Below are 25,211 nucleotides of genomic sequence, written 5' to 3' on the forward strand. Positions count from 1 at the left end.
AGTGTTCATTTAAAACTGAGCATTTTGCTGTGAGGTTTAAAGGGTTAAAGATGTAAGATGAAAAAAGAAAAAGAAAAACAGGATGACACATAATTTAACAGAAATAAACTGTAATTAATTTGTGGCAAAAAACTGTAGAAAAACAGTAACATGTTGGCAACCAAAGCTGCCAGTTTAATTCATGGAAAAAACAGCAATATACAGTAAAACACAAGTCAGATTTACCAAACAAAACAAGTTAATTTCACTGAAATATTAGTGAATATTCATAGAAAAAAGTTTATAGACAAACTGATAAAGAGAGTAAATATTGAACTGAACTGTATTAATGTGTTTTTTTACAAAAGAGAGATCTGTTAATGTAGTTTTGTGGGTCACCATTGTGCTGGAGATTAGAGCCTGTGCTTCAGTCAATGATGAGCCACAAACACTGATGTTCTGCTGCTTTATTAAAAGACAGTAAGTGTGGAGTTGTAATACAGTGATGATTTCTTTACTAAGCATTTTAGTATATAAATGTGTGCTAGTTAATGACAATCCATGAAGATTTGACTAAAAGTCATGTTTTGGTTGCTTTATTATTATACTTTGTGTTTGTGGTTTTATAGTAAGAAATATTTCTTAGTGTACTCAAATGAAAAAAGTTCACTGTACTAACACCATATAAACATTCGTTTTTTAAACTTGAATGGTTTGAAACAATCGGTTTCCAAATGAAATGAGTTACCACATGGTATAATAACCGTAACATACTGTAACAATGAAGAGCTGTAAATTAACAGTACAATGTTGGCAACCACAGCTACCAGTATTTTACCATTATTTTATAGCACAGTTTTTTACAGTGATATAGTATATAATCAGTGTCACTGATTACATACTGATTCAGTGGCAATGTTTAAGCTACTGTATTTAACACAATCCTGTATTTTCAGCAAAGCAGAGTTATTTTATATATATTTGCTCATGTCACCATTGCCATTTGAAGGGTTTTTGTTTGCAGGGTTTTTGATTATAAACATATTTGCCCTTTGTGATCAACAGGGTGCACCGTAATCTCCTAATCCTAATCCAGATATTTTAAATCAAATCTGCAAATTCATAAAAAAAAAACAAATTAGCCAGAGATCAGTTATAACAAGAAGATCTGGCACAGGTCAAATCATTTCAGATGTATTAAGTGAGGTACAAAGAATTAGACCCCTGGGGCCTCTTTTATAAAATGTTGCGTAGAAACTGTCATACATTTGATCATCAATCCTCATGACCCCCGGCTCTGTATGTATCTCTTATTATGTCAGACGTTTATACTATTTGACCGTTAGTGCCCTGTGGCGTGGACTTCACAGGATATAACACCATGATTCTAATTTGAAGAGAGCAAATATATTCCATTCATAGGGTTTTAAAGAGTGTGAGACATGAATTTAATTTGTATTTGGTATATTATTATATATAATTTGTATGAGGTATATTAAGTCACACTTCTTATGAGTATAGTCTGTGTGTGAAGATGCAGCAGGCAGTGGCATAGTGAAAATCTGTGAATGAATGTTCCGAAGTAAAGTAAACTTGGGAGCAATAAACACTGTGTAGGGGCCATGTTATCTGAAGGATCTTGTTATCTTGACAGGAGATTGTTATCTGAATCAGGTTTGTTAAATGAGAGAAACATGCAAAATATGCAGAGCGGGTGGTCGCCAGGACTGATGCCTTGGTCAGATTGTCAGTCCAAATTAGATTTTTTCAACATCTAGATGCATTTACACTTGTCCAGTTTCATCTGGAATGCATCCCAGACCACCTCCTGAAGTGGTTTGAGCGATCCGTTTTATATCCGTCTCGAATGCTTTTCGGAGGGCATTTACACCTGGTCTTTTCACAATCGGATAGCTATTCGATCTAAATATGATCGGATTCAAATTGGATATGCACAAAAACTGGATTTGAGCTGACAGTCTGAACGAGGCTGAACTGAGAACCACTGATCTAACAGAGCATCAGTCAATGTCCAAATCCTTTACTTGAGTATGGCGAGCAATAAGAATTGCTTACATATCCAAATACTTGCAGAACTCTGGCTGTACCACAAGGAAAAGTGCATACATCTGATTATACCCTGATGTGGCACTAAGCACTTTTCCTCTGTAATTTGAATGTTGGTATGTATTTTAGTGTATGCACACTCTAAAATCAAATCTGTGTATATGCACATTTTGTAATCGAGGCCCCAGGACTGTGAGATTCACAATCAATAGCCTGCATGGACTGTAGAGAGACACAGTAAAGGTTACCCAATGAAAAAATAAAAACAAAAACAATAAATATAATGCTACTTCATATAATACATTAAATTGTGAAAAGGCAGAAAAAAACAGGTAAAATCCTGCATCTCAAATTATCAATATACATTTGAAAAAAATTCTATGAAGTTTTTAACACATTACTCTTGCAAGAGTTCTTGAAGACAATTGGCCGATTTAAATATCTCTGGAACCTCAGAGTCCAGTTTGCAGATAACTTTATAAATGGCCTTCTTCCATGATGGATCCACATCTCTACTAGCCACTATAGCACTGAAGAACTCACGCAATGTTATCTGAGCTACCTCCAGGAAACGTTCAGGGACCTGCAAAACACACATGGAGAGCAAGTTAAATATACCATGAAGTTAAAAGTGTTAACTGTTAGTTCATCATAGAAACTCTAAATCCACCACATAATTATCAGAATACTCTTATAACACTGCCTTTTGCATTTGAATTAGGTAAATTAAAATATACAGGTCTATTGCATTTGTGTTTAAGTTTTTTTTTGTGTTGTATATCAGGATACAAGTATTAAACCCACCCCAATTCTTAAAAATATTCATATTAATGGAAAACTACATGTAAACAAGTGTGAAGAGGTTTGTCAGGAGAACATAATTCAATGAAGTTATTATTCTGATTACTGTCAGGGGGCAGAGGGGGCGGGTGTGGGGGGGGCACCCCTAAAATGACACTGGCCACCCCATTGGCTCCCCCAACCAGAAAGAGTGGAGTTTTTTTAGAATAATAATTTTATTTTATAAATTAACACAGATATTGACGATACGCTATATTAAAAATAAGTATAATAAAGTTGTATGATTGATATGTGCTACTGTGGAATACGCTCTCAACCCCTCCCCCTCTTTACGTGCTTTGCGGCAACTTTACACACTCACATACACTGTTCAAATTCGACAGGAGCAAGCAACGTGGGAGAGGAAACTTACAATTTAAGTAAAACTTAGTTTTCATATGTAATATAAAACTTGTGTCAAACTCATATATTACAATGTTTTAAGTTTCTGTAGATTAATATTACTCCATCAGTCGATCTGTATAAGTGCAGATTTGATGCACTATCATTGGCACTTAAAGTCACATATGTAGAACAGTTTGCCAGTGTTTACCATTCATTGATTAGATATGGTGTCCAGCCCACCATAATTCCTCCGCAACAGTTTTAAAAGTTGTCTGTCACTCACACAGTCCCTCAGACTTTCACGTCACACAGACAGAGAGACATGCACACAAACCAGTGATGCGGCATTTGCAGACAAAACAGATTTATATGATGTTTTATTAAAAAGGTTTGGGAGGAGCACGATCAGATAATCAACCAATTTGGCACAGATGCAACTCGTTTAGCTAAACATCCTAACTAGCACAATACTTATATATATGCGGCCTACCTACCTCTGTCCTGTGACAGTTTTCAGGCATCCCTCCTCCACCCCAACTCTTCACTCCTAATCTATTTTTATCCCACATTAGGGATAGGGGAAGTTCTCTGTGTTCGGGCCATATTCCAGGCTCGGAGCCCTCCCCCAGGACAGCACGCCAAAATATGCTTACTATTTGCTATCAGATTAAATGTAATGGTGAACTCGTGAATTAGTAGAAAATATTTCTGGTACTGCCCGCAAGTTCAAAGTCTTGCTTTCCCGATGCAGGATAGTCCTTCTCCTCATCTAACGTACTCTGTGCAGCAAATGGTGTCCTGAAACACCGGCAGAGGAAACCACATTCAACTGATCAGACAGTAGCTTGCTTGTGATTGAATTAGTAAAACAGTGTTTCCAAAAACTTGTTACTGTTTAGATATATGAACATGAATGTAGTTCATCTGTAGATTCATCTGCACTTATTTTTTGTTACTCAGACAGACGAGTACTATTTTATTAATTTATGTCTGACTACAGAAACAGAAAATATGTAAATTAAGCACTGACAGCATATTTACACACAAATGCAGGGTTTATGATAAATACTCAAAATGAAGAGGAAGGCAGTCGTTATATCCACCTTCTTCAGCAAAAGGTCTGTAAGTTCTGAGAAAGGTGATGAGACAGTTAGGGTGGAGGACCGACAGTGCTGGTAAAGACAGACAGGTAGGAACTGGAAGAGACAGACAGACAGCAGCTGGAAGAGACAGACAGGCAGGAGCTGGAAGAGACAGACAGGCAGCAGCTGGAAGTGACAGACAGGCAGCAGCTAGAAGAGACAGACAGGCAGGAGCTGGAAGAGACAGACAGGCAGGAGCTGAAAGAGACTGACAGACAGCAGCTGGAAGAGACAGACAGGCAGGAGCTGGAAGAGACAGACAGGCATGATCTGGAAGAGACAGACAGGCAGGAGCTGGAAGAGACAGACAGGCATGATCTGGAAGAGACAGACAGGCAGCAGCTGGAAGAGACAGACAGGCAGCAGCTGGAAGAGACAGACAAGCAGCAGCTGGAAGAGACAGACAGGCCAGGCATGATCTGGAAGAGACAGACAGGCAGGAAGAGACAGACAGGAGCAGCAGGAGGAGACAGACAGGCAGAAGCTGGAGGAGACAGACAGGCAGGAGCTGGAAGAGACAGACAGGCAGCAGCTGGAAGAGACAGACAGGCAGGAGCTGGAAGAGACAGACAGGCAGCAGCTGGAAGAGACAGACAGGCCAGGCATGATCTGGAAGAGACAGACAGGCAGGAAGAGACAGATAGGAGCAGCTGGAGGAGACAGACAGGCAGGAGCTGGAAGAGACAGACAAGCAGCAGCTGGAAGAGACAGACAGGCCAGGCATGATCTGGAAGAGACAGACAGGCAGGAAGAGACAGATAGGGAGCAGCTGGAGGAGACAGACAGGCAGCAGCTGGAGGAGACAGACAGGCAGGAGCTGGAGGAGACAGACAGGCAGCAGCTGGAAGAGACAGACAGGAGCAGCTGGAGGAGACAAACAGGCAGCAGCTGGAAGAGACAAACAGGCCAGGCATGATCTGGAAGAGACAGACAGGCAGGAAGAGACAGACAGGAGCAGCTGGAGGAGACAGACAGGCAGCAGCTGGAGGAGACAGACAGACAGGAGCTGGAAGAGACAGACAGGCCAGGCATGATCTGGAAGAGACAGACAGGCAGGAAGAGACAGATAGGAGCAGCTGGAGGAGACAGACAGGCAGCAGCTGGAGGAGACAGACAGGCAGGAGCTGGAGGAGACAGACAGGCAGCAGCTGGAAGAGACAGACAGGAGCAGCTGGAGGAGACAGGCAGGCAACAGCTGAAGGAGACAGTCAGGCAGGAGCTGGAAGAGACAGACAGACAGCAGCTGGAAGAGACAGACAGACAGCAGCTGGAAGAGACAGACAGGCAGGAGCTGGAAGAGACAGACAGACAGCAGCTGGAAGAGACAAACAGGCAGCAGCTGGAAGAGACAGACAAGCCAGGCATGATCTGGAAGAGGATATGGTAACTAATAAGACACATTACTATACTTACTAATGGTATATAAATGGTAAATATGTAACTACGGAGAAATGGGGTATTATGTGGTAACAAACAAGACACATACTGTACTTGGTATATACGGACGAAGGTACTTACTGAGTAATTGATCGTACACAGCAAAAAATCCTAAGTGAAATAAACTCTGCTGGGAGTACATGTGAGACCACACTCAAGAGTGTGAAAGTGTTAAAATAGGAGTGTTAAATAAACACTGAAGCAGAGTTAAAGTTAATGAGATAATTAAGTGATTAATTGAGTGATGATTGACCATTATTGATGAGACTGATTGATTGTTCATTCATGTTAGTTAATACATTAATGTTAACAAATGACATCTTATTGTAAAGTGTTACCATTAATATTTATTCATCATACTGTTGAACTTGACAGCATTTTCTCTCTTGTTATTTCATAGGAGCTTCAAAGAAGACGGAGAAAGCCAGAGCCTTGTGCCCCCCACCCCCCCCTCGGTTTCTATAGATATCAAGATATATATCGATACTGTGAATTCTTATGGCCACAATAACTGTGATATAAAAAATCTAATATCGTGACAGCCCTAGTGTAGACAGATTTCATTTTGGAATTATACAGTAGCTACCGGGCTTGTATTTGCACTTGCAATTCCTGATTGTCATGTGTAAAAATCCTTGTTTAAAAGGACTGTACCTGCTAAATATTAACACTGTGCAGTGCTGCACAGTTACTGCCATGTTCCCAACCAACTTCCAAAGTTCCAAACTGCAATGGCAACTACCATCAATTACTCAATAAGTACCTTGGTCCATGTTTATACCCCCCACCCCCCCAACTTGAGTACCGCACAACTTTTTCTGTACATTAATTAGTAGGTACATACACCAGTATGCACATAGTAAGTATATGGAAATAGGACCGTAAAATGAAGTGCAGCATTTTTCATAAACATTACACAGGAATTACCAGTTCTTCAAACTTTGTAAGCACAGTTGTGGAGAGCAATTTAGCATTAACAGTCCTACACAATACAACAATTTTCTGTAGGTGCTACACATTTATCATGTATATACATTAGTTAGTACAGCAAAGTATCTAATAAGTTACCATGTACGGGCACTAAGTGTAAGTGACCGTTATTGCTCACACTTGTCTGTATGTACAAACTAATTAACATGCATGGACAACTGTTAAGTATAGCTGTGTTTCTTATTTCTTACCATGTGCATACACTTCAGGTAAGTACCTTGTGTTACCACTCATTTGACTGTAGGTACAATATATTTAACATGTACAGTATGTACCAGAAAAGTACATGTAATGTAAAATAAAGTGCTACAGGAATTTCACTATTAATACTGCTTTTTTCTTTATTATAGATATATTAAAATCAAGAGATCCTAAACAGCCTCATCTAAAGCTCTCTCCAAGAACCACCCATGGGGATAGAAGATGCTGTTTTAAAGCAGAATGGGTTAAGACTCACAAATGGCTGGAATACCCTCAGAGTGGACTCTGCTTACTGCTATACCTGCAGACACTATAGTCTTCCGAAACTCTGGTGATTCAGACATTACACCTGTTGAGAGTTTTTGAAATTGGAAAAAGGTAACTTACAAAGACAGAGGGTTTTCAGCTCACACAAAATCAGAATCTCACAACAATGCAATGCTAGCATGGACAGAGTATAAAAGATCAGCTACAACCAGCTCTTCTCTGCTGAGCTCTTTAGGTAATAAATATGATAAATTGGTCAAGGCAAATTGTAAATATATAAAGACAGTTGCTGAGGTATTGCTACTTACAGCAACACAGAATATAGCTCAGCGAGGCCACAGAGATACGGATGGTAATAAGGGTAATTTCCTTGCTATAATCGAATTGATCGCTAAACATTATGTCAACACAACACAACGCAACATACACAGGTCACGGGACACAAAATGAAATTTTGGATTGTCTTGCCGAAATGTTCTGTTCATCTATAATTAAGGAGGTTAAAGAAAGTGAGTGTTTCAGTATCATGGTTGATGAAACTAAAGATATGAGTCAGAAGGAGCAAATATCGATGGAGTTAAGATGTTACTACTACTAAGCTTTCACTGTGCGTGAAATCTTACTACTTTTTGAGGCTGCGCAACACTTGGATGCTGCCGCTCTAACAGAGCCTTGATTACAAAAATAATTTAGTAGGCCAAGCATACGACGGTCCCTCAGTAATGAGTGGGAAAAAATCTGGGGTATTAGCGCTGCTCTTGTTGGTTCTCTTATTGAGACTTTTAATGACTATAGATGCACATTGCCTAATTCTTGTACTTGTGGACATTGTTAAAACAGTCTCTGCTGCGCATTGATATCTTGCCTGTTAAACTGTGAAAGACAGACTACCGGCTATCATCAAAGTACTTGAAGAAATTTCACAAGATCCCAATGGAGAGAGGGCTGTTGAGGCACGTGGCCTGTAAGCTCAAATTGATTTGAAGTTTGTTGGGCTGCTTGTAATCTCAAGCTTTTGGAGATGCAAAACACTTGTCTGATGTTTTACAGTCCTCACCTTTAACTCCTAACACTGCAGCTGCTCTTGTTGGTTCTCTTATTGAGACTTTTAATGACTATAGACAGAAATCACACTTTGAGCAGATCTGGGACAATAGCATGAATCTTGCTCAACAGTTCAACATTTCACCTTTAACTCCTAAGTAAAAGTCAGCCCCAGACTACACGGACAGTACGTATCCTCTCCAGTAGTAAAAAGACAAATGAAAATGGACAAAGATACCTTTCATACATCCACATTCATACATGTCCTTGATGCTCTGCGAATTAAAGAGAAGATTTTCTAAAGACAATTGTGACACTGATTGGAATACAGGCTGTAAACCCTTCCAGCCCAACATTCTGTGGTCAAGATGCTATTTCTGTGTTTGCCTCAAAATACAACTGCAGCATTGATGACCTGACATATGAGATTCCTTAGCTAAAAAGACTGATTATGAGAAAGAAGAAAAATGCATCAAAAACAACAGACAATTTACTAGAAATGACAGTGTTTATTGAGCCTTTCAAAGAGGTGTTTAATGAGTTTTTTAAACTGTGTATAATTACACTTGCCTTGCCTGTCAGCACAGCAGCCTGTGAGCAAAGCTTTTCTGTGCTTAAGCGAACTAAGACCTACCTAAGAAGCACCATGAGTGATGAAAGACTGATGAAAAGTAATTTAGGATTTTTGAGTGTAGAGTCAGAAAGAGCTCGGGCCATTAACCTGGAAGATTTTGTCGATGTTTTTGCAAAAAGACATGGCAACAGGAGAATAAAGCTGTTTTGAGCTTGAGCTGTGTTGTAGTGCAAATATATGAACAAGTACAGAATACAATAGTAATAATTAGGGCCCGAGCACCGGTGGTGCGAGGACCCTCTTGTATCTGCTCCGTTTATTATTATTTTTTCTTTTTATTTTCTTCCACCAAAATGAATTGTATTTTTGAGGGCCTAAACAGGCTCGAAAAGGCACAAAATTTTGCACACGCCTCAGAAGTCAAAATGTTGGAAACCTGTTGGCAATAGACACTTCATGCTTTATACTAACTCAAACATACCATGTTCAATCTGCACTAAATTTCATATGTTTGATAAAAGTGCTGGACTGAAGAAATCTGCATACCAAAATACAGTTATAGTCATAGCGCCACCAGCTGTCAGCAGAAATATTGGCACACATAAATGACTTTGACAAATTCCTCTTATATTTACCACTTTAAATGCATGCCGCTGTTTACTGTTTTACTAAAGCCACCCGCTGGCGGTGAGCCCGGGTGCAAGGGCCCATTCATCGCTGCTTGCAGCTTTAATTACTATTGTTATTATCAACGTTAGGTTTTCATGGGAAACAGCAGCTAGAGAAAAATTTGGAACCCAACTAAAGCAAGTGCTTACCTTCATAATGGTGACTTCTCAAACTTTATTATTTTCAATTAAAGAGTGCTAAGGCTTCCTGGAGGCTAAGTGAGGGCTGCCCGTTCAGGGCCAGTGCTAAGATGCCAACGTTTTGCCAATGAGCAAATTCTCAGAGGCCCTCCACTGGCAGCCCTAAGTGGGCCTGTAAAGGGCCAGTGCAGGCTTGTTTGCAGGGATGGATTTAAGCAAAGAGTGAACAAGAAATATAACAAAAAAATTTGTGGTTGGGAACCACTGCTTTAGGTGTCCCTTCAACTTTTATATCTTAGTATTTCTTAGTATTCTTTCTCTCTAGCCCCGGGGTCTCCAACCCTGAGAGTTACAGTATCATCCTGTAAATTTCAGCTGTAAGTTCAAATGCTTTTTTGGTTGGCTTCAATCAAGTGTTTACATACTTACCAATTGAGCATCGTTTAAACGCCACAGCCTACCTGAGTATTCAGCAAAATCCCCAGTGTTAATTTAACACTCTGAGTGTGGACTCATATAAACACACGAAGTAGTGTTAAAACTAACACTGAAGCAGTGTTTAAGTTAATGAGATAATTAGGTGTTTGATTGAGTGATGATTGACTATTATATTGAAGACACCTGATGATGTTAACAAGCAGAATCACCAAAGAATACAATCACAATTTGTGTGTGTCACCATTATAGTGGTCAGTATTAGCTTTAGTTGGGATCTTGACCCTTAAGTGATTAACTTTAGGTTTTGTGTGGCTGTGGTAACTGAGTTACAACAGACAAACAAACCAGAGGAAATGTGGTCATGTGTTGTTGGTTGTGTTTTGGGTCTGAATACTTGAGTTTGATTGTCTTTATTTATTACATAAGTTAAATGAAAAATACAAGACCTTGCATTTTGGTCTAATCAGACAGATGTTTTTAAAAGTTACAGCTACATAATTAATAAATAAGTTTTTATTTAGACACACAGACATCAAGAATCAGCAGTGAGCATCACAACAATGGTGACCATCAAAAAAAAGCATGTTATAGCCAATAAAAACTCATCATTTTTGCCGTTTTTATGTGAGTTTTTAGTATTTAGTTTTGTGATGTTCAGAGTTGATCTGTTTATCTGAATATGCTGTTTGTCACCGTTGTTGAGATTCATACACTGATTCCTGATGTCTGTGTGCGCCTAAAATAATAAATCTTGAAAAAGAAATCAGAACAGTTTGCAAGCGACCCTTACAAAATGTATAGCAGATACAGACTTTTTCACTGTGGCATTAAAAGTTGTTATATTCAATCAAGGAAATATAATTCAGAGAAAATACTCTGAATGAGTTCAGTGGATTCAGGTCACATAATGATTACATTAAAACATAATCATCACAACCTGATGACTTTTACTCTCAGCTTATCTGTCTGTTATAAAACTCAGTTATATCAGCCAAACAAAATTTAATGTTAAAAAGTCAAGGGTCAAGATCCCAACTAAAGCAAACACTGACCACTATAATGGTGACACACAAATTGTGTTTTTTCTCGTTTAGTGATTCTGCCTTGTTAACATCAGGTGTCTTCAATAATGGTCAATCATCACTCAATTAATCACCTAATTATCTCATTAACTTTAACACTGCTTCAGTGTTAGTTTTAACACTACTTCGGTGTTTATATGAGTCCACTCTCAGAGTGTTAAATTTAACACTGGGGATTTTGCTGTGTACCTGAGTATTGTTGCTAACTGTGTCCATCCCTTTATGATTACAGTGTACCCATCTTCTGATGGCTACTTCCAGCAGGATAATGCACCATGTCACAGAGCTCAGATCATCTAGGACTGGTTTCTTGAACATGACAATGAGTTCACTTTACCCAAATTGCCTCCAAAGTCACCAGTTCTCAATCCAATAGAGCAGGTTTGGGATGTGGTGGAATGGGAGATTCGCATCATGGATGTGCAGCCGACAAATCTGCAGCAGTTGCGTGATGCTATCATGTCAACAGTGTTGGGCAGTAACGCATTACTTAATAACACATTACTGTAATTTGATTACTTTTTTAGTAACGGAGTAATCTAATGCATTATACTTTTCAAAATAGTAATTAGATTGTAGTTACAAGCCGAGGTCTCTACACGTTACTGCCATGTTACATTGCTGACAGAATGCAGTGTTTTATAATCTAGAGATTGTAAAAAGGATGTAGCACACACACTGTTGAGTAAAGTGCCAGTGGATCAGAGACCTGCCCCTGCGAGACCCGACGCAACAGAGCACAGCGCATGGCGCGGGACAAGATGAGCGAGTACTGATGCGAGTAGGCAGACACTCGTGTGTGTGTGGGATGCGGGAGAATATAATGATTCATGGGACTCCCGCAAAATAGAAAAATCTAAACATAAAATATCTAAAAACAAATTAATTGTTATTCATCTATTGCACAAAAGCAACATGAACTAATATTAAATATAAACGATTAACAGGCGCAAGCATATGCAGAGTTTCTATTTAGGCTATACACGTGTGTGCGGCATTGAGCAATGCAATGAACAAATCTGCATGCTCACGAATCCTCTCATTATAACACACGAATTGTAGACATGAGAGATTCATTATGCATATATTTATTGTGCCATAACAGAGTTTTGTGAGATTGTGATGAGCTGAGATGTATTTTAGAGATTAAATGTAGCACTCTTTGCTGGCATTCTTCCATGCCATATAAACCATGCACGCAGCAGCCGCTTACTTTAGTTAAAAACAAAAGTGTTCTGTGAAACTTGATGCATTGATAACAAATATTTATCGGAAGCGTGTATGCTGGGATTTCATAAATTTCATGGAGAAAAAAAAGTAATGTAACTAGTAATGTAACTAATTACTAATTACTTTTGAAATAAAGTAATCAGAACAGTAACGTGATTACTTTTAAAAGGAGTAATCAGTAATTTGATTACATTTTCAGAGTAACTTGCCCAACACTACTGGGGCGCTCTATGCTGCTCAGTGCTCCTGTAACCTATCAGATCGGCTGCATATTTTACTACCTGCAGTTTGTAATCTGCAGAATAGGATTTTCTTTTTGGGGGGCATTTTGTTTGCATTCAGTCTTTCTCAGTTGTCTTTAAGTTAATATTTCAGTTAACACTTTTCAGTTGTTTTCAGTTAATGTTTTCAGGGGTATGCTACAGGAGCACTGAGCAGCATAGAGCGCCCTCTAGCGGCTGTAGACGGTAATGTTTTCTCTTGGTTCATTTCTCTTGGTTCATGTCAAATTAATTTTGATAAATAAGTCGCACCTGACTATAAGTCACAGGACCAGCCAAACTATGAAAAAAAGTGCGACTTACAGAGGGATGTAGTGTTTGCATGTAGTCCTGTTCCATGTTTTATGTTCAACAATACAACTCTGACATAAGCACGTAAGCACGTGAAAGGAAACAAGAAGCTAAGCCTGTGTGATTGCCATGAGGCAAGTGAACAGCCTAAGAAAGTAAACTACACGTATGATAACAACGCTTCCTGTCTCAGCGATCTTTCTTTTCTTATATCAAAAAGATGCTACAACTACATGTCAATATGGACCAAAATCTCTGAAGAATGTTTCCAACAGCTTGCTGAATCTATGCCACGAAGAATTAAGGCAGTTCTGAAGACCAACCCGGTACTAGCAAGGTGTACCTAATAAAGTGGCCAGTGAGTGTATATTTATTTATTTATACAACAGTTCTTCCTGGTCCTCAAATCTGATTGGCTGATAAGAGTGTTGGTATTAGAGTTCAACAGAACCCCAACAGCCGTTTCACCATTTGTATCACTCTGCTTGCCGAAGTTGCCATATTTTCTCACAGCGAGTGTCATGGCGGATGCCTAAATCTACTATAATTTTAAAAAGAATACTGTTTTGTGTCATGGAATGTAGTTTTAAGAGCTTTTTAGTACTTGTTTGAACTTCGGACTTCTATTTGAAAATTTGCTTCAACGTTTTCAGAGATGTGAATTCCAAGATGTCAGCAGCCATTCTGGATCTTCTGGAATTTGCCGCTGGCTCTGTTGTCTCTATAGTGGTTAAACATAAGTTATAATTAGTTTTGGCTTAATCTAATGGGCAGGCTTTGGTCTCATTCATTTATTTTTTGTTCCAGAGCAAGTACTTTTGGCAAAATCTCATCATGTTTAAGTAAATTCAATGCTGTATATCAGAGCGCTGCCTTTGAACTTTTGGCTGAATTGCCTAGCAACTTTTATGATGGTTGTTATTGTTTATTAAATATTATTATTCAATCAGTAATATTTTACATAAATAACAGTAGTATTTAGTATTAGGAAACGTATGTGTATGTACGTATTAGTGTGTGTGTGTGTGTGTGTCAGCAGTAAAAACTTTTAAATTGAAAAATGCTAAAGTGCAGTTTCAAAAAAGGAAGTTATTTCTTTCAAAAACAGCTTGTATGCAGCAAATGCACTGAGCAGCACTGTCATCAGCAATCACCCTTAACAGATGAAGGATAGTCCAAGTCCTGTTGACTTGGGTTGTCTAACCCGAGATATTAGCCCTGTGGTTACAAACCTGGGAGTCGAGTTGGATGGTCGGTTAAAACTTGATGCCCAGATTAGTGCAGTGGTGAAGACCAGCTTTTTTCAGCTGAGGCAAATAGTCAAAGTAAAACCGGTTTTTATCTCGACATGATTTTGAAATTTTAATCCATGCTTTTACACTGTAAAAATCTAATAAACTGGGCTTGCTTAAAAAAAGTATGCAAACTGATTGCCTTGAAAAAACTAAGTAAAGTGAATAGGAATAGTATGTTGTACTGACAAATGCTTAGTTAGTATAGTTAACTTACACAAGAGTTCTAGTAACTAAAAAAGAACTGTAGGGGCTACTTGATCCTTTCATTTAGGTTTACTCACGACTTAGTATAGCTACTCACTGACTCCCAGAATGCATTGCGCAGAATAAATTAATGCAGTTGCTTTGTTTTACAGTTGTTGTTTTTATTTGCCAATTTTATTTGCTGTCTTGTGTCAGTAGTAGCACAACAAAAAGAGCAAATAAAATGGCTATTGTTACAATTAATGAAAATAAATTAAAAACTTAATTGTTACCATTGTTGTGATTCGCGTGATGAATGTTTAAGTCTGTGTGTGACTTCAGCATATTACCACCCACTATTTAAGGAGTTATATAAAAAACATATCAAGGTATTTATGAAAAATAAAATCTCAAATAGGTCATTATTAAATGCACACAAAAAAATGCTTTAATTAAAAAATAACTCTGATTTCATGATGCACTGCTGCATTAACAGAGAGAAAAATTATAGTAACAAAAAGTTTCAAGTGCCCAACTAAAGGGAACACTAATCAATATAATGGTGAGCTAAAAAAAAAAAAACGGCAATTAGCAACATATTAGTGCACTGCTGCCTCTCACTGGTTTGTTAATGTCACTGGTTCCTTTGTGGCTACTTTGAATATTTTAAGTAAGTGTCACTCAAAACAGTAAGTAAATTGTTTTATTTGCCTTGAAAGTAGCTGAAACTTAATAAAACCTAGTCAGTATAACAACTAAGTAAAGATAACTAATTAAAATTCTAAGTAAGGTAAACTATTGGATTTTACAGTGTATCAACACTCGTTTAGATTATTGTACTGCACTTTACACTGGTATTAGCAAATCACTTATGTCACGATCACAACTAGTCCAAAATGCAGCTGCTCGTCTTTTAACTGGAACTCGAAAATTTTACCATATCTCACCCATCCTCCAATCCCTCCACTGGCTCCCTGCACTCAAAAAATGATTTTAGTTGTTTGCTCAGTTTACTTGAATAAAATAAGCTAAAACAACATAAACCTTTAGTTTTTTATTCAGTTGTCATTTACACTCAATTTTATTATGTTAAATGAAATTACATTTGTAAAATGTTAACTTAAACCATTGAAGTTAAGTAGGGCCTACATGAATCATTTATGTTGCATTGACTAATGCTGGGCAGTGGATTTCTAGTTCCCAGCATGCTTTGCATAGGAGGGTAAATGTTGAAATTAAGTGCTGTTTAATGTGTTTTTGCTAAAGGGTAAGGCTAACCCTAACCCTAACCCTAAAGGGAAAGACATATTAAAGTTTGTTGTTTAGTTATTTTTTTGACATTTAAAAGAGTTTATGTTAATGATTATTTTTGAGGTTACCATTATGGTGAAGTATAATGCTGTAACTGTATTAATGTCCTGAAAGAGCTATAACTATGCTACTGTCGTGAGAACATTTTTACATGATCATTACTTGCATATGTTGAAAGTGTTATGCTGGCGGTTATACTCTCATAAAAATAAATATGAAAGTCTAAAAAACTCAAACTCAGAACCAGAACAAGAACATCATATTCAAAATCTACATCATCACCACCCCTAACAACCAAAACAAACAGATGATAGAACATTTAAATGTGTGTATGACACCTATTGACAACCTAAGCTCAAGCTCTACTCTTTTCACCACAATGGTAACCAAAAAAAAAAAAAAAAAAAAAAAAAAAACACATTTATGTTGTCTGAACTAAACATATAAACAAATAACTAAACATTAAAACCTTAAACTCTAACAGGCCTTTCTATTTTCATAAAAATGCATAAAACTCACGCAACTCTGCACAAAGGAACCAGTATGAATAGCAACAACACTGCTTGGATCAACAAGAGTGAATTATGTTCAGGGAACATTCACAGAATATGTCCAGTGAAATTGTTGTGAGCTCATTCAATTAGCATGAATTTTACTCATCAGTACATTTAACTTAATTTAAGTTCAAATAAATCAATTTAAATGCGTGGAAATGTGTGTCATAATTTTATTAAGTTAGACCAACAAGCTATTTTTGTGAGTGTGTGCACTTTTCGCACTGATTTTAAAATTCTTTTATTTGTTTTAAATGTCTGCATGGCCTGGCCCCCCAGTACCTGTCAGATCTGCTCGTGCCTTACACCCCCCTTCGTTCGCGCTCCGGTCAGCTGGCCAGGCACTGGCTGGTCGTCCCCAAGACTAAAAACGAAAATCCAGAGGTGACCGTGCGTTTGCCGTGGCAGCTCCGAGACTCTGGAATGAGCTGCCTTTGCACATCAGATTGATTGAGTCTCTTCCTGTTTTTAAATCCCATCTTAAGACTTATTTATTTTCTTTGGCTTTTACCTCAGTTTGAGGGGTTGACTTTCTAGTTTTGTATTATTATTGTTGCATTAATTGTTATGTTTATCTATTGTTTTATTATTTTTGTTGTGCTTCTGTTGTATGTTATTGTTTATTTATAGACTGTTTTCAGCACTTTGGTCAACACTGTTGTTTTTAAGGTGCTTTATAAATAAAGGTGGATTGGATTGGATTGGATAGTAGGAGCCTTTCGAACATTCAAACTAGCGTTTTATTCTGAATATGAGACTGATCTGAAAAATCAATGCTGTATCAGATGCAAGTAATCATGATTGCTCAGTTAATCTCTCTCTCATAATACTCCACTCCACATAATACACTGCTTTTACTGTAGTAATGCAATAAGCTTTTAATGAAGCAAATCAACGTTCCTTCGTTACTAGTTCTAAAGTGACATTGTCAAATTAGTAACGGAGGCTTGGGCTCAGCTGTTAAACTGTCAAACTGAGATTTGAATCTGTGGCGGAAGGAAGTAGTTCTGCACAAAAGAGGGCTTTTAAAGACACTCTATTTTTATTTATTTTTTTTGGTATACAGACACTGCTTTATAAATGCAATATCACGTAAGATATGGCTGTATATCGGCACGCTGTGATTGCCTACAGCACTCAGCCGATATACAGCCATATGTCATGTCTACTTGTGTGATATTGCCTAATACATACATCTGTCTGTGTGTGTGTGTGTGTGTGTCTGTGTATTGTTTTAGTCAAATACTGTATTTTAATGTCCAAAAAATAACCAGCTTTCTGAACTCTTAAAACCAACCAATGAGACAGATATTTAACACTGCATTATAGCATAATCTTCAAAACTTCCTCTTTTACAATATGCAAAAAAAAAAAAAAAAAAATGCATACAGGTTTGGAATGTCAGAGCATTGGCCAATAATGTCAGAATTTTAATTTTGGATTAACTGTTCCTTTAAAAATAGTTGCCAAAACTTTGGAGTTGACCTTGTCAAAGTGTACAGAGGACAGTACTTTGACTCAGTCTTCTTCTGGGAACATGTTTTTATTTGATCTGTGCTCACCAAACACACATTGACCATGAGAGATAGAGGAAGCGATATACTTGAAGAATCCATGAACTGCACACACACACTCTAAACTGCTCCGTTTAATCCATAACCAACCAACATGGGAATGTTGTCCAGAACACTTCCCATGTCAGCTGGGAATTACACAGGTATAATACAGTGTTCGGTCACACTGTCTTTCTGTTTGTCTGGTTGATTTGAGGGCTCACAGATGGCCTTTCTGGAAACAAGGCATCAAACTGAGAGCCTTGATGAAGAAAGTAAACACATTGAACTCTGGCCTTGAGTTAAGCCTTGCATTTCACTTTCACACAGTGTCATGATGGCATGTTTTTTCAGGGTGTGTGTGATAAAATTGTTCCACATCACACATTTATATAGTAGCACTATTCATATAAATAAAATGACCAGAATTAAGTTTTGTTTGGTAGTGTAAATGCATTTCATACTGACAAATTTGAAATAATGTCACTGCTTTGTGTTAGTAATGATAAATAACTATCCACTGTATGCAGTCTGCCTTAAAAAAAAAAAAGGTTTACCACTAATCTGATTATTGTGTCCCACCGTGGTGGTCCAATCACACTGACTCTAGCACTGATTAAGACAAATAATGAACCCAGGCCTAGGGGATCTTGGGACATGACAAAACTCAGTCATACATCTGAAGCTGTAGTGTGTTGTTTTTCCACTGCACTAAAGAGACCTTGACTGCTCAAGGTCAGAGGTGTGGATATCCAAAAGACTGTGTTTCACCCTCAGGTAATAGTGTGGAACAACTAAAAGAACACACTGATATCACTTTAGAAATCTGAATCCTGAATTCAGCACAATTTCTCACTGAAAATGGAACATAAATACACTGAAAAAGGACAGTCAGCAAGCTTGACTCACATCTTCCAATAACTGCTAGAGCTACTGTATGTTTTGACACATCGGAAAAATGACAAAACCTTAATATCACATTCAGACCCATCTACACTTTTCAGGCTGATTTCTTTTATCCTTATGGTCTTATTCTGCCCTTTACCTAAATTGACTTATCAGCCCCTGACAGACACCATTTAGCTGAACTGCACAAAACCAAAGGACTATTACAGTATACTGTAGAATGCATGGTGTCAGCTTGTGTCCAAAATGGTCGATTTGCATGTCAGGTTGTGCTCCATTTTTGCAAAAAGTCCACTTAGTTTCATTGGCATCTTTTCCTTCACCATTTCAAGGCTGATATTAATGGTAATTATTTATTTATGCATTTGTATTTATTCATATAAGTGTGTTTACGCTACTGGCATGATTGCATTCAGGCTTTAGAAGTCGTCACTCTTGGGTGCAGTTCCTTGAGTGCTGCAGCCATGATCTCAAAACCCAGGAGACTAATTCGCAACTGGTTGCCTCAAGATTTTCCTATGGTTTTCTATAATGGGGTTTTCCAATTCATGAGTAAAATAAGGTGGGTGGTTAACATAACTTTGATGTTCTGTTCGACAAAAAAGATACTGCACACACTCATACCCCAAATGTTCTTATGTCGTGACATACAAACATAATTTTTTTAATGTATTATGTTTATGTTTGTAATTCACATTGTAGAGTGCCGTCAAGTTATGTTTACCACAAACCTTTAATTTACTCATTAATTGAAAAACCCCATTATAAAAACCCATAGTAAAAATTTCCAGTACTCTAGCATGTGAAGCAGCATCTAGTTACTTCATTCAGGGACCCAAACAGGGTCAGAAGTTAACTTTTTCATTAAAGGGCAATATTTGCAACCTGCAATTGATTTTAATTGGCTTTTTTTTTTTTTTTTACATTGGTAAGGGACACTTATGTTCACAAGAAGTACAATTTGTCATTCCAGTGGATAAACACAGACTTAGAAACACACACACAAGTAAAAGTCAAGGCGGTTGATTTGTGTGTGAGATTTGCATGGCTTGGCATACTTTCCCTAAGCAAAGTGTTAATCAGCAATCCCATCTCTTAGACACCTACTGAGAAAATCCTTAACATGCAAAACATATTCGCTTCCATGTCTTCACACAGATGAAGCATGTGACGGAGCTAACAGTAGATTTGTATACTGATCTCTGCACTATTTGCAAATTCCTTATTTATTTATGTAAATAACAGTGCTGCTGCAGTTCCTGGAACCAGAACAGTGTGACTTGTGTCTCTGTATGTGTGTGTGTGTGTGTGTGTGTGTGTAAAAGAATGACCATTTCTTAGGTTCAGTCAAATTAGAAAAGGACAGCCACAGGTAAGAAAAATTAGATCACTGAGATAATTGAACCTCTTGATTCATTAATTTGACATATTTGATATGTGTCTACTATTGTCTAAGTAATAAATTAGCAATGATATCTACATTATTTTTAGTCAAACATAAATTAAGTCTTAAGGGCTGTGGAGGCAGAAAATGCATGAGGGATGAAGAGATTCTGTTGCAGTGAGAAGGAGAGGGTAGATTTCTATCACATGACTCCAGCACATTTGTGCCACAGAAACACTCAGCAGTGACAGGTCACCTTCCCCTATAAACACACTCAAACAAACCCTTCCACAGCATTCTGTCCCACTCTTCTGCTGCAAAATGACGTCTTCTACCACCCTCTTTATAGTGAAGACAGCAGAAACTTTCCATTGTTTTTATAATAAGCTAATTATGTTTTCACCATGAGTACAAGAGCTCAGGTTACATGTTTTGCTCCTTTTAATATTGAATCATTTCTTATTAAGACTTTGGTTTAGTTTTTCTGCCTTTTTTAGTTACCCAGATGAAGGACTATGTCCTTATATTTGTAATTACTGTCTTTGTGTGTCCTGCATGAAAACACATAAATAGTGTTTGTTTCATATAAACACGACCTTTTCACAATACATTAGGCATTGTGATACACTACCGTCATTTATAATGCACTGCATCGCATTACAGCATTATAAATGAACTGCAACTCACAATGCACCAAATGTTCAGGAGAGTGTGAAATGGGCCGTTCAAACAAAGCAATGATTTGAAAATACTACACAATGGTTACACTCTCCAGGAAGTCATTTTACCAATGGCTGTCTAACAGATGACATTTAACATGAACCAAAGTTAAATCTGTGTGTGTGTGTGTGTGTGTGTGTGTGTGTGTGTGTGTGTGTGTTTGTAAGTGAGCACATACCTCAAAATCATTTGCTTTATTGTAGTGCATGTTGAGCACTTTGTAGAGCTCTGAATCACGGCTCACAATGATATCATCAACTGCTGCCACACCGTTATTTATGGCCTGCCTGGCAAACTTCTCCATCTGGATGTAGTAGAACTCTCTAAAGTTACTGAACCACTTTATCAGCTGAGACGTGATGCACCTGTTAAACTAAAACACAAAGAGTGTGAAATACGAATTAGTTAGTTTTAAAGAATCTCTAACAGTCTGCACTCACCTTCACATCTGAGAAGTACATCTTGAGCATGCTGGAGCTTGGGTACCGCGTGTAGAAGAACATCAGTTTGGCCTTCTTCAGGTGATTTGGGGACAGTCCCTCCTGGATTTAACACTAGCAATAAAGGAAAATAAGCCCAGTGCTAAGATTTGCTTGACATTATCATCTCATCACTCAAGGTGTTGGCTCGTCACGTTCAATAAAACATGAAAAACACCACACCAACATATTTTACATCAGAAACTCATTTTACAGGCAAAGCGGGCAACGTCTTTCTCTATGCCCTGATCCCAAACCTCCAGATGTCAAAGTGATAAAGACAGCATTTGCATATCACCTTCAAATGTGTTTGTAACCTTCGTTTTAGCAGGGACAGAACACAAATATAGCGGTAAAGGTTTTGGAAGGCTCTTTTGAGCATGGCAAGCTAGAAAAGTTTTTCATAGGTGACAATAAACTGATCCGACATTCTTAAAAATAAATCATTATTAGAGACTTTTTGTAGTGAATCAGGATAAGGCAAAAAAATAAATAAATAACTGGTTTGGAATTAAATTAAATTATAAGCAAACAAACAGTATAAAACTACATAGTGTTGCTGATGTTATCAAATAAATTATAAAGGTTTACTATGACAGACCTTGAAGGGGAAACAGTTTGGCTGTCTGCCAATGCTGCATTTTCCTCCATACTTTCAGCATTCATCAATAATCTATTTAAGATAAGAGCACACACTGGAACTGCACTGTGTGTGACACTCCTGCTGTTGTCCCGCTCTGACCTCCGCCAGACAACAAAATGGCTGAGTGGGCAAATTTTCCAGACAAAGGGGACTGAGCTACCTCCTTTAAGGCCTCTCTGAGCTTTGACATCAGTGCAAAGCCTTTTGTGTGAATGTCAAACAAAAAACTCAACCGCTGCCAATATAACTTTGGAAAGACAGGAGAACTTTTATCTGCTTAAAATGTCAGTAGCAAGCAAATCCATATGGTTCAAGTTTATCTGACTCAGAACTACATTTAAAGGTCACAGTTCATTATTTTGTACTTAAGAAATGAGCTATAAATAATAAATACTGTTGGATGCTTGAATCTGATTGGTTGAAAGATGCACAGCTATCAAGAATTACAGAATTATTTAACCAGTTTAACAAAAGTCACTCTTAAAGGGGTCATCGGATGCCCATTTTCCACATTTTCCATTTTTCTTTATGAATGAAAAGTCTATAACATACTTTGGTTAAAAATTTTCACAACTCCTCCTATTCTTCTATGTTTTCTGACTGATTGTATCACTAAAGTTGTCTACTTACAGATTCCATTAAGAGACTAGAAATGGGTTCCATCTAGGTTTGCCATGTTAATAGCAGCTATCGCACACCATGTGTAACCTGGATAGCTTCATGGACTTATTGAATTATGTGACAGTATTTTGTGACAAAATGCAGTTACACTTTAATGCATTTGGCACACAGAACAATAAAAACAGCAGTTGCATTTTGTCAATCACATTTTTTGTACACATAGTTCCGCACCCAAAACTGAAGTTATTCTTACCATTGTCCAATGAATTTGTCCATAAAATAAAAGAGCATTTGCTCCTGTGCTGTTTGGCTATTAATTAATTTGTCAACATTAGCTATCATTTTAGAGGTGAAGCATGTAATTCCATTTTAATGAAATATTAATTAATAATTAGATAAGACTTTATTCTTGGCAATAATGTGCCCTGACCAGGAATATTTTTAAGACGTAAATAGTAAGTGAAAGGAAAACTTTTACTACTAGGAAAAGGATATTGTACAGCCTGAGTATGGAGAGATGTCTGACATGTCCCGGAGGTCCCCACATTCAGATTTGATGAGTGACAGCCCTTCAGCAGTGCTTCCTGGGAGAACTGGTGAGCAAGAATGATTGAGCATCAGATGCTGGCTAGAAGCCATTTTTGTTCGTAAGCTGGTGGTCTCCCTTGACAGATCCGTTAAGCCAGGAGAGTCTTTACTAGAATATCCTGTTGATGAGGCACCAAGTGTGCTCTGAAATGAGTAACCCACAAGAGGAAATGAAAATGGGTGACGGAATGATGGGGAGATGAAGCCTGTGTTTCCAGAAAGAGAAGAAGGGTGTAAGGAGGGATGAGGGTGACCATTCTGAGCTCCAGAATCTGAGGACTGGTGGTGTTCAGATGCAGACTTTCGTACTACCAGTGGTAGTGCCTCCGTCTGATCGTTGGCACGAGGAAGACGGACCCCGACAAACGGGTCAAGTGGGCTTGGAAAGATAACATCACCAAAGCACTGCAGTCTCTCATTAGCAGTGTGGAAGTTTGGGTTGTCCCCGTTAAAAGCAAAGTGGTCCTCATTTGCTGGGAGTGATGGGAATACTTGTAACGGTGGCTGTGGAGGTTTCGAAAAAACATTCACCACGGTGTCTACCACTTGAGACATGGCAGAGTTTAGCTCCTGCTTAAGGGTTTTTGCCAGACGTTTGCCTGCTTCATGCATAGACATCAAACCTTTGTTCCTCAAAGAACCTTCCTGTTTGGCCATCTCTCCATCCAGCAATACTTGTTCACGGTGCAGGGAATTCGCTTCATCCAGAAAGCATCTTGGATCCAAGTCTGCTATCTCATTATCAGATCGATCAGCCACAGAATTTTGAATGAGATATTCACTGATGCCACCATCACCTAACATCCCATTAGATCGTGCACTGTCTTCTGAGAGAGTCCCTCCATCTGCTTCTGAATCTGTGCTGTCATAGATCTGGAAGAACTTTTCTTGAAGCTGTTTCAGCTGTTTCTGCATGTCTTCCAGCTGTAGTTTCAGCTGCCTGCGTTCTTCAAAATTCTTCTGCTTATTTATGTAAACAAACCACCTAAATCAAAGCCATCCTCCTCCTACTGATAATAATTTTTCCTCCCTCTCTCTCCCACTCTCGATTGCTTTCTCTTGGGCTGACAGACTGTGCAGTAATGTTGGTCTCTTCCTCTAACTCCCGCTCACAATCCTTTCCACTAGAGATAGAGGTTGCCATCACATTTGGTAAGTGGTTTATTCCACGAATTATGTTCTCGACACGAGCACGCTTGGCCCGAAGGTGCTCTTCATTTAGCCGCTCAGAGTCCAAGTGGTCCAGTGAGATTTTTCCAAATGGTGAGAGACACTCTTCAGAGCTCTCCTGGGATGAGTTGCTGCAAGTGTCCTCCTGTACTAGTTCAGGTTCTGCTTTCCTGGGGATCACTGACTCCCTGCCTCCTGTTCCTCTCATTGCCTTATTGCTCTTCAGTAGGTTCGTGATGATAGTGGCACCAGAAAAGGGTATCATGTTATCTTCATATGAGCTGCCCCTTTTAAGCAGTTTGCGGAGAACATTTGATTTGGCCTCACCGAGCTGAGCCCCTTGGCACTCAAGCACATCCTGCTTCACACTCATAAGAGATCATCACATCAAAAAATAACACAGTATATTTCTCCACACTTGACACAGACAAAATCACAAAATCTTTTTGTTTATAAGACAAAATAACCAAAAAACTCTCCACACCAAAATGCCAACCCTCTTCTCTTTTTGTCTGTCGATTCAGATGGAAATTTGTATCATGGTCTGGCATTTCTGGTGCTTCTACTGATCCATTTCCCACATGCCTAAACTTTCACACCTTTATCACAATCACCTATGGACAGAAAAGTGAGAGAAACATATGGATTAAAAATAATTCCATATTAATGAAAAAAAAAAAAACATTTAAAATAGCAAAAACAAAAAAAAAAAAAACACATCAACAACACTTCCATCATAATAATGTCTTGTATTTCCAGGGCTTGCATTTTTAGGTCCTGAAATCCA

General features: G+C 38.2%; 1 protein-coding gene across 1 annotated transcript; it reads right to left on the reverse strand.

The window, feature by feature from the left end:
* Window positions 1–146: 146 nt before the first annotated feature.
* LOC109067439 (prospero homeobox protein 1-like) lies at window positions 147–24,801 on the reverse strand. The gene is given in 5 exon segments (XM_042746810.1): window positions 147–2,629; window positions 21,102–21,296; window positions 21,364–21,471; window positions 23,162–24,245; window positions 24,247–24,801. Coding segments are annotated over 5 exon segments (2,124 nt in total). The 5' UTR covers window positions 24,798–24,801; the 3' UTR covers window positions 147–2,443.
* Window positions 24,802–25,211: the final 410 nt, after the last annotated feature.

The sequence above is a fragment of the Cyprinus carpio genome, chromosome B20 (assembly GCF_018340385.1).
Source record: "Cyprinus carpio isolate SPL01 chromosome B20, ASM1834038v1, whole genome shotgun sequence".
NCBI classification, from domain to species: Eukaryota; Metazoa; Chordata; class Actinopteri; order Cypriniformes; family Cyprinidae; genus Cyprinus; species Cyprinus carpio.